This window comes from Amphiprion ocellaris, chromosome 12 (assembly GCF_022539595.1).
Source record: "Amphiprion ocellaris isolate individual 3 ecotype Okinawa chromosome 12, ASM2253959v1, whole genome shotgun sequence".
In the NCBI taxonomy this organism is placed as follows: domain Eukaryota; kingdom Metazoa; phylum Chordata; class Actinopteri; family Pomacentridae; genus Amphiprion; species Amphiprion ocellaris.
The window spans coordinates 18,235,796-18,246,233 of record NC_072777.1 but is presented as its reverse complement, the minus strand read 5'-3'; the positions used below and the strand labels follow the sequence as shown (position 1 = coordinate 18,246,233).

Sequence of the window (10,438 nt, the reverse complement as noted above, 5' to 3'; positions counted from 1 at the left end):
AAGTGCTAACCACTACGCCACTGTGCAGCCCCCGCTCTGTAAACATGTCTTATGTTATTGAGTTTATGCAACTTGTATTTTTCATGCTGTGGGGACTACACGGGCTCATTGGGAGGACTTGCTGTCCTTTAGGGACAAAAAGCAAGTGCGCATATTGTAAATCATTAAATTTGAAAATGAAAAAGGATAAAAATAACAATGTAATTATTCCATAATTCTTGTGTCTCCCCCATTTTTTTTCCAGCTCATTTTCCCTTTCAAAAAAAATGACACTTCAAAAAGTGCTGGGTTGTTTCTGGAAGAAGATAGTCTTGTTTATAATGCAGGGTCATAATTCTGTGTTGTTTGGGGTAAGTGTTGAAACACTGTTGGGTTGTTCATGTTGGGTAAAAGGGGTTGTTTGCCGTCAATTTGAAGCCGATCAGCTGGATGGGCTATTTTGGCCCAGCCGCTGGTTCTTTCATTTTTTCAGCTCGTCCATTGTTGAACCCTCTAGAAGCTTCTCTTTTTGTCAGAGATTCACATAACACACAGTGGGCAGGATTTAATGTTAGGGTAGCATAATTAGTTGACCTATATTTCTAATAAACTGTGGTAACAGCATAGTCTTAAACTCATTTCCTGATTAAAAAAAAACCCAAAACATTCTGGGATCATGATGGTGGTTGTGGGTCACTGTTTTTTATTCTTGCTAGCAATATTATATTAGGCACTCACAAGCTAACTTTAACAAATAGGTAAAATGTCAGCTGGTAACCATTTTGTCTGAAGCCTTGTGGAATTTTCAACTTGAATTTAATCTCCTGCTTTAATAGTAGATCCTATCCCAGTACAGGCTCAGGTGATGAACATGTAGCCTCCTGTACTGCAGACACTGCACTGCTTGTTCTCCTTCTGTCCCATAGTGACCCAGCTTTGAGGTTAGATTTGGTTATTTTTTAAGCCAGCAGTTTCTTGAGTGTAAAATTCAAACATAGCTTATTGGCACAAATGTTATAAGGGTCATTCAAGAATCGGAGGACATTTTATGTCCCATCCAATTCAAATAATCCATGTACAAAATACTAAAACATGCAGCTGTTGTGTAAATGTCCTTGTCCTGAGATCAAATCAAAAAAAAAAAAAAAACAAATAGGAGTAAAGAATGTTTGAAAATATTTTCAAAAATACCAAATAAGTCTGAAGTTCCCCCTAAAATGCCATTTTTCTCTTGTCACACCCCACTGATGACCAAATTGAATCTTAAATAAAACAGTTAAAATGACATTTAAATGTCCTTTCTTTTGGGGTATTATTATTTTTTTCATTGATGGCTCTTGTAATTGTGGGAACATTTTTAATCACCATAATATTTTAAGTAAAAATTATCATGCATGGGACATGTGTCCAACAACTCTGTTACCATAGCCTTTTTAGCTGGTAGAAGAAGAAGAAAGCAGCAAATCACACGTTATGCTGGAATTAACATCATCAAAATTTTCCAAAAGAATGGGTAGAGCAAAGCTATGTCCTCTCTTCTATTTTTCATATTTTCACAACATTGTCAGCCTTGATTGAATGTTTCACTCTACCTCGTGCAACCCTGTTATGCAAATTATCAGGATAAGACAAATTATTTTTACTGTTTTCTTTACAGTTTTCCATCAGCAAGTTTGTCCTCTTGGTCAGCAGTAACAGCTAGCTAAATATCTAGCTTCTACTTCTGAGGAAAAGCTAACATTAGCATGGATTAGCAACCCTGTTACTGTGATTAGAGTAGCAATAAAAAAATTACCACTGATGTGTAAACTGAATCAATCAAGCCTTTGATAGTTTATCTGTCATTGATGAGTATGGAGCAAAAAAAGTGTAAAAGAGGAGGTCTAGTTTTCAAAAATTTTGAAGCCCAAATGCCCTATAATTCTGGAATGTCCCTTAAAGCGTTACTCAGTAATTAAAAAAAATATCTATAGTAAAAAAAAAACCCGGTGAAAACCTCCATGTATGGCAAATTGAAATGAACTTAATTATCGGAATTGGTTCTTAATTTGTGTTTTTTTCTAATCAACTCCTGCCCTGTGACGTCACATACTTTCCTGCTGTGCTCGCGCACCCTCCCTCTCCGCCTCTCTCTCTCTCTCTCTCACTCCCTCCGCGTGAAACAAAGTGTAGTGTCCGCGAGAGCCCGTAGGAAGCGAAAAGAGAGAAACGGGAGAAAGGAGAGAATGGGGTGGTTGAATCCCAAACTACACCAGGAATAATAACCATATAGCGAAGAATAAGACCGAAGACGGAGGAAAAGTCGCAGGAAGAAAACTTTTCAGGGGGCGAAACTGTTACAGACTCTCGCACGATCGCAGTTTAAAACATGGATACACTTTTCCCTGTGCTCCTGGGACTCCTGTTTGTCTTTTCGGCAGTTGATCATGTCTGCGGCCAAATACCAACAGGTAAGTGCGACTAGACGATAAAAGGGACGGTGTACAGTATGTCAATATGATGAAGGAAAAGTTTAGACCACAATTTCATTCTGTTTGCGCACGAATTCCTGACAGGTGTGTTTAGGTGGAGGAGAAAAGTTAGCCTCCGTGCTGAGAATGTGCCGTCGTGCCTGTTTTATGGCTTCCAGGCAGCTTTTAAATGATGTCGGATGTGAGATGGATATTTTTGAGTACTGAAGATGTTTTTTGTCCTTCTTTAAATATGACATGCCCTTTTCGATGCCTATAAGCCGTACTTAAGCCAACATGGGTCTGCGCTTGTTTCAATTCAACCTGTTTTCTAAGTAGTTTACAGATGAGTAAAGAGGGACCGGTGCGTTGATTGTTACTCGTCTTTAAGATCTCAAACTAAGTTGCTGCATTTCTCTCTGGCTCTTTACATCGCATCGCAAGACTTCGGACCTTTAGAAACCTAGAAAACATGGTCTGATTTAAGGACAAAAGCACAATCTGTCTGCACACGTGCTGTTTAACGCAAGTAATCTGAAACTGATAACATACACCGGGGTGCCGCTTATTAATATAAGGGCTATTTTAGGCAGAGCGGTGTGCAGAAACATCGTTTGCCTTTCAGCCGTACGCAGTCTCGAAAGCAGCACGTGAATGAAGAAAAAGTTACTGTGTGCACGGTGATAGTCTAATAACTATAATATCGATGTAATATGACAGTGGAGACCTATGAATATTATTTGTGTTGCAGCGATCCTGCACTTTACGTTACGGCATTCATAAATCTTTATTTTGACCTTTACTGTAAAGACAACAAGCTGTTACTTACATGCCATCGTCATGTATGCTAGCGAACTTGTAATTTATCGAGGAATGTGGTACTTTTACGAGCCCATGATCGGTTCGGTTCTCAAGCGCCGTCAGCTTTTGTCTCTTTGCAGACCAAACGAGCCTCTTCTGCTCCAACTTTATTCGCGCTGCATGCAGTAAAACCCGGTGGTTGGAACTATAGCCCATACCGCGATCGCCTGTTGAGGAAGGCAAAATGTTTTGGCATTGCGTCGTTTCACGTAAAAATAAAGATGAAAAAGACCGGTTGTATTTTCTGTACACGGGCAACACTAGTTTCCATATGTATGAAACTAGAAATGTATTTTGTTTGATGGGATTTTATAGACTACGCCAGCAAGGAAAGCCTGAAATCTAAACACAAATTAGTTTAACGACGTGCAATGGCCCAAATGAAGTGACCGTAACTTTAAAGTCCATATTTATGCTTCGGATTGTTTGCGGACCCTACTTTAAACACTAACCCGCATCGCAAAGTGAGCCTCAACAAACATTTTTTGTCGGTGTTGTCCGAAACACGTAGCGCATTTACTATTACGAAAACTGCAACAGATCTGCTTGGTGATCTCCGGGACAATGCTTTTGCAAAAGTCCCCGAAACAAATTTAAGTTATGCTCCAGCCGTGTTGTAAGAGCGGGACTGATCGGACCAGAGAAAACAAACTCTTCGTGTTTTCTGCAGCCCCCTGCAGCAGTCCGTACCTGTCCCTGTTTGCGTGGCCGCTGTGCGTTTTATTTCCGCATTCAGCGCTTGGCCGTTTCCTAACTCCGATAGAGAAAGAGTAAGACAGACACTGCTGTTTGAAAGCTGACCTCCAAATTCACACTAAAACCACACGGTTGTATTAGGGGACGCATTACGCTCCAGTTATATGCTGGATAATCAGACCTAGTAGAAAAACGTAATTTTCTGCTCCAGAATTCGCCTAGGCCTTTTAATGATCTACATTGAAATTACACATTAATTCCAACTGCGTCTGTGAACGTTTTATTACCTCCGTCTTTCACTCCTTCTCCACCCTATCCAGCAGAACTATCCCCCTCTTCCCCTCCCTTGAGGCCATTTGGTCCTCAGGGTAACAAATGTGTGGAATTTCTTTGAGGCCTCTTTGGGAATTTGAGTGCTGTTAATTTGCAAGTAAATACTAGTGACTCGATGCTGCTTTACAGAGCGTGGGACATGGGCTATCAGTATGGAAAAGAGCTAGAAAAGAGAACTTGTAGCTGGTTGCATTGCATACAGAGCATGAAGTGCTTAGTGAGAATAATTTTAGTAAATCAGATTCAGGTAAAAGAATTGTTTAATTTCAATGCACATACACAGTTTATGTATAAATTTCCATGTAGTTTTTTTTTGAAATGCTTTAAATGTGAAAGTTTAATTTATCAATCATAACCTGACCTTGTGTCTTGGGCAGATATACTGTATGTGCAAGGAACATGGCAGAGTTTATTTCATAACATTGTCTTTTTTTAAAAATCAGTGGCAGCACTTTGATCTGATCATTTCAATAAAATATCTAATGATGAGGCTGATAGTAGGCAGATAATTAATGCAGCCAATATGAGCTGGCACTAAGAAAACATGGTAATTATTAGATCAAATGTCAATAATGGAGGAAGTGTGTGTTTGGGTTCTGCACCATTATTGCACTCAGTCATTCACAAGGACAAGAAATATCAGTGACAGGCATTTAAAACTGTCCATCACACATTAAAGAAGTCATTATGAGTCTATGCTAAGATTTATTTTCTTTAAATTTGCCTCATTTCCATTTTTATCTGTTATAGCTTTCCAATTAGAAAGTCAAACCATAATTTAAGGCATTTATATAAATCTGCCTCTTTCTTGCCGTCTCTTATCATGCTGTTTTGTACAGCTTTGTTTTGGCTAATCACTCACAAAGTCAGTGTAATAAATGTGAACGAGTGTGTGTCTTGCTGTCTTTACAAAGTCAGTAACTGAGTTTATGTTAATTTGACAACTTTCTAAATCTGTCTCCTCTCTGATCGAGTTGTGACACAGATTCTCGGCGTCTTTAATCTTAATGAAGTGAAATAATTGTTTTCCATCAGTTTCTTCAGAAGAATTAGAGGGCTGCCGCTGCCACTGAACACAACATCTGAGCTGGTTTAATTATAATTGTAAATTATTTTAGTATTTTGAACATTAGAACCAAGTTGGTTTTATTATAATTACTTTTCCGCTCCATTTAGAAGATGAAATAAAATTGTGTATTTTAATAGAAAAAGGCAAGAGAAACAGAGTGGTAGTGGGGAGGAAACAAGAAACCAATGGTTTTTGGCCGTGGGCATCTCCTCCACTCAAGAGACTGTGAAAACGGCAGGGGGGAGTGCATGTGTGTGTGTGTGTGTGTGTCCGTGTGTCTGTGTGTGAATCGGTCATGTCTTCTGTGAGTGTGTATGGTGCAAATGTGTGTGTCAGCTCATGTGCTTTGCTGTCACTTAAAGAGAAAGAGGGAAGCCGATGCTTTTAAGCCCTCTGGAGTACAGTGGTACAAAGAGGAGCATCTGCAATGTTTGCCTCTCATTTAGATTCATGCGAAAATGCCTTCTCATTCTACTCATGCCATGTAAAATGGCACCAAATCAAAGGCGGTTTTATTTATTTTCTCGTTAAAAGTAATGCCTCAGTCTGCAGTCCTTCAGATCCATCTTAATGTTTTCTCCTCAAATCAAACATCCCTTTGCTCACAGCCAATATGTTTCTATGGATTTCAATTTAGTGATAGATTTATAAAATCCATCTCTTTGAAAGTACTGGCTTATTTCTTTAGCTGTTGGGGGATGAATTCTGTAATATGTAATTAATCTGTTGAGAGAATTCATTAGCTAATCCCTCATTAGACTGCGTGCATGTGTGCGTTTAAGAGTGAATGAATTTGAGGTTTTGTATTGAAAATGGATTAGCGACACATAGTGGCAGTGCCGCCTTGCCTCTTGTTTAAACATTAAGATGAATGAGGAAAACTGAGAACATGATTGACAGGTTGTGATTCAGGTTTCCACACAATATGGTTTTAAAGTATGTACTGTAACAGGTTGTCATGCAAGAAACATTTTTTTGTTTCTGTGCAAGTTGCACAAGTTTGAAGGTTTTTTTTTCAAAATTTACATGAAATGAAATATGAATAACTGTATGTTTACATTAGCTTTATGTAAACCCATTCAAGAGGACATAACAAGAGTGTTAAATATAATAACCTTCATTAACACTAATAAATCATAGCATTTGATTGCAGTTTTTTTGCCATCCAATGACTTTTGTCATTAACTACTCCCTTTTTGCTGTGATTGAATGGCTGCTTCCCAAATAAGATGATATTTGATTTTTTTAATAAATGAAATTGTCTTTTCTGAACTTTGACACACCAAGGGAGAAACAAAAGGTGTCTGCCTATACTTGAACCAGGGCTGTTACTAACAGCCAGGCACACCCACTCTTTTTGTTCTTTATTTGTTGAGCATTGTGTTGGATTAGAAGCCTATAACAGGGAGTGGAAGCGGGGCATAACGTGTTGTACTAAGAAGCAGAAGTAAGTAATGCAACATTAAGGTGTGTTTAAAAAATCTTTCTTTTCCTGTACTCTTTGGACAATGAAATCTTTACACTTAGGCAAGCTGATATGTACTATATCACTTTTGCTTTGATACTATCTACTCAAATAATTTGTGCACAATTCGAAAACTTACATAAAAACAGGTGGGTGGAAATGTACCTAATGCTTTGGTCAACATTAAACGTTTAGTACTGCTATGTGATGGGTGTACATTGTCGGTCAAACAAACAGAAAGAGAACCAAGAAAATGATAAAGTTCCACTGGAAATGAAGAGAGGCAACGCACCCAAAACAAATCCCAAATCCCTGCAAAATCGCATCCCTGATAAATGATGATACTAGTCCAGTATCATCAATCTCTGCTCTGCCCTGTTTGGCTCTGGTCACAGCTGTTGGTACAAGAGGGCCTTGAAAATCACTGCTGCCCCACACACATACACACACCCCTATGCACATGGCTGGCTAATGACAGATTAAGTAATCAACACTCACAGCTGATTAATTACATTACAGTGCAAACACACACACGCACACGCACACGCACACGCACACACACACACACACACACACACACACACACACACACACACACACACACACACACACACACACTTTCCCCTCACTCTCACATAGACAGATGTGAGCAGCCTCAGTACCAGTTGTGTACTATAGCATGTGTAATAATGACATACACAATGGAAATGTGACTGGTGTCTACATGTGAGATTGGAAGACGTGGTGACAGGTGGAGACAGTCCTGGGAAAAGGATTATTTTTGGGGTTAGCATTAGGGTTAGTTGCAGCAGAGGGTAACACTGAGGTCAGACATGTGTTGGATAGAGGTTAAAGTTTGTGTTTGGGGTAAAGGTAAATAGAGGATAATAGCAGTCAAGGCACAGTTCTGGATTTCTACTTTTCTGTTTTTCTTCAGCTTCATTATTTTTTTCTGGTTCTATCCCCTCATTTGTCAAGATTTCCCACTGTTCTCTTTTTTTCTGTGATGGTGAATTAAATATCTCAACGTTGGACTTATGATTATGAAATTTAGATTTTTAACTTTCTAACATTCTATAAACCAAAAAAAGACTGACAAAAATTAATGGTTTAAGTGAGACAATAGTAGAATAATCCATTAAAATAAAATAATGAAATCATTATTAATTGTAGCCCAGTTATTTAAAGAGTATAATCTTTTGTGGATCTTCTGATAAATGCCCTTTTAAATATGAAATGTCTCTCTTTTATTTGCAACCTATGCATGCTTTCCAATCTAATTCTGTCTTATTATTCTCTGCTTTGCTTCTGCTGGACCCAGCTCACATGGGGCGTGCTGAGAAGGGTGAGTTACGATTGACCAGCCAAGGGCTGAGCTTCATTTTTCATCGTCCTTAGTGTAGTGTTGTCTGAATTATTCCATAGTCTTCACCTTAACTTTTTTTAGTGTGTAGACATCTGTTGTGGTGATCTGTTAGTTTTGTAACCATTGTCATCCCATCATTTAGATGCTGCGTTCTCACTAACCATTCCATTTGGACTCTGTGCTCATTCATTATTTTTGGCACCTGCTAGCAAACCCACATTGACACATCAGTACAACTGATGAAAAAGTTTAGTAGAAGTGCAAACTGTTTTATTGTTAAACTAGTTTTTTCCTTAAATGTTTGAATGATTTCCAGTGCTTTTTAAATCTTCAAATCATGCCAACGGTTATTTTTGCCCTGAAAATAATTTCTACAGTGACAAACTTGAAATGAATTGATGAAATATTTTAAGCACTCTAGTACTGGTTTGCTATCGCCTGTCTTTGTGACTCTGCCACACTGTCAGTCAATCTGTTTGCAATTTGCTTCTGTGTCTCCCTTCCTGTGTTTATGTATTTGTGTAGTTGGACAGCTGTCTGGAGGTTTGAAGTTTCCAGGTGTTCTTTGTTTAGTTGAGCCTGATCTTTAATAAAAGAGCTCTGACTAACTTTGTTCCTTCTCTTCTCTTCTCTTCTCTTCTCTTCTCTTCTCTTCTCTTCTCTTCTCTTCTCTTCTCTTCTCTTCTCTTCTCTTCTCTTCTCTTCTCTTCTCTTCTCTTCTATGGGAGTTGCTTTTGTTGTGATAGTGACAACTTTGTAATATCTACCACAGACTCGTCACACTGCAGAGAGACCGTGAAATCACTGTGTAACTGTAGAGTCTGTTATTCCATAAGTCTTTTCTATGACAAAATCAAAAGAACTAAGACCAAAGTAAATCAATATTACTTGATTATTTTACACAAAACCACATATTCTGGTCAATCCTTTAAAAGTAATATTTGGCTTAGAGTGCTATTTTTCCAAGATAAATTATTTAATAGTAAAATAATGTAGACCTAATGAAAGCTCAGTGAGGCAGAAATACTGTCAATTCATATTAAGCACGACAAGTTGTTGAAAATATTTTTGGCTGCTCATAGTAATTTCAGTAGATTTCACTCAACTCAGTCCCTGAGAGAGAATTTTTTGTGACTACTTTAAATGCAAAGGGAATTTTTTTGGCAAGGCGGAAGCCGAGGCAGAGGTATGTTTTCAGTGCCATCTGTCTGTTTGTCAGCCAGAAAAATTATGGAATCTGCCAGACTGAAGTTCACGAAACTTGGAGCAGAGGTGAGGAAGAGGAAGAACCCATTAAATTTAGGTAAACTGCAAGATAGTGCATTGGCCTTGATGGAGGACTTCCCTCCCCCTTCTAGTTTGTAACGGTAAAGACTAATTAAGGTGTTGTGTTTTAGAGAAAATATTAGACATGTAAGACAATACTGATTATAACACAAGATACTGTGAATTTGTCTAACTTATCAGGAATATACTTCTCCCACATCAACAAAACAAGGTTATTGTCATGCTTCATGCAACCACGTTTATGACAGTCCCCTAGAATGTGAATCCTGGAGAGTTTGTCATGAGATGCCATACGCAAGAATCTGTGCGGACATTCATACACCTTCCAGTTTGTTGTGACCATATGGTCTGTTCCAATGGCTCTTATACAACAAGGTCTTTTTAGCAGTAGTGTCTGGAATACGTCCTCCAAGATTACTATAAAATAGTATGATTAAAGCAACTATGCTTCCATGGTGTTCACAGCTGTCTCTGCGTGTCTGCAGGGGAGTATAATCCTGGCTTAACTCTTTAAAAAACTCACTATAAAGTCAATATTAAGGCTACTAAAAACCTGTAATTCAAAACTAATAGCTAATGGTACTGTTGTACTCTGACCATTTTAAAAGCATAATGCAGCTGTGAATGTTTGATGTTTATTTTTCTGAAATTCCTTAAACTATTCACATTTTTTACAACCAGTTTTGAATATTTTAGCATGTTTTCCAAGAGAGTTCATCTTTTATTGTAGTAGTGATATTTGTGGAGGGGGTCTCTAGGTTATGCAAGGTGCACTACAAAAAAGTCAATGAAACCTTTAATAATTTAGCCATTAGAATGATCAATGACTCAAGAATACAACAGTATATATTATTTATACAGTTGATATGAACCTGCTTATAGCTTTATAACTTTATAAATTAAAGTTGAAGAACTGATCCTGCCAGATGTCA

General features: G+C 38.1%; 1 protein-coding gene across 23 annotated transcripts in view; it reads left to right on the top strand.

Moving 5' to 3' along the window:
* Window positions 1-2,134: 2,134 nt before the first annotated feature.
* Window positions 2,135-10,438, top strand: part of ptprk (protein tyrosine phosphatase receptor type K) — a 121,414-nt gene continuing 113,110 nt past the window's right edge. For 11 of the 23 annotated variants that reach the window (XM_055015840.1, XM_055015839.1, XM_055015842.1 and 8 more), the window contains exons 1-2: window positions 2,136-2,429; window positions 8,175-8,198. In XM_055015840.1, coding sequence (XP_054871815.1) covers window positions 2,348-2,429; window positions 8,175-8,198 — 106 coding nt within the window. In that variant the 5' untranslated portion in view covers window positions 2,136-2,347. Of the gene's footprint in view, window positions 2,430-8,174; window positions 8,199-10,438 lie in introns of all 23 variants that reach the window. The other 12 variants (XM_055015830.1, XM_055015825.1, XM_055015824.1 and 9 more) reach the window with 3 other exon arrangements.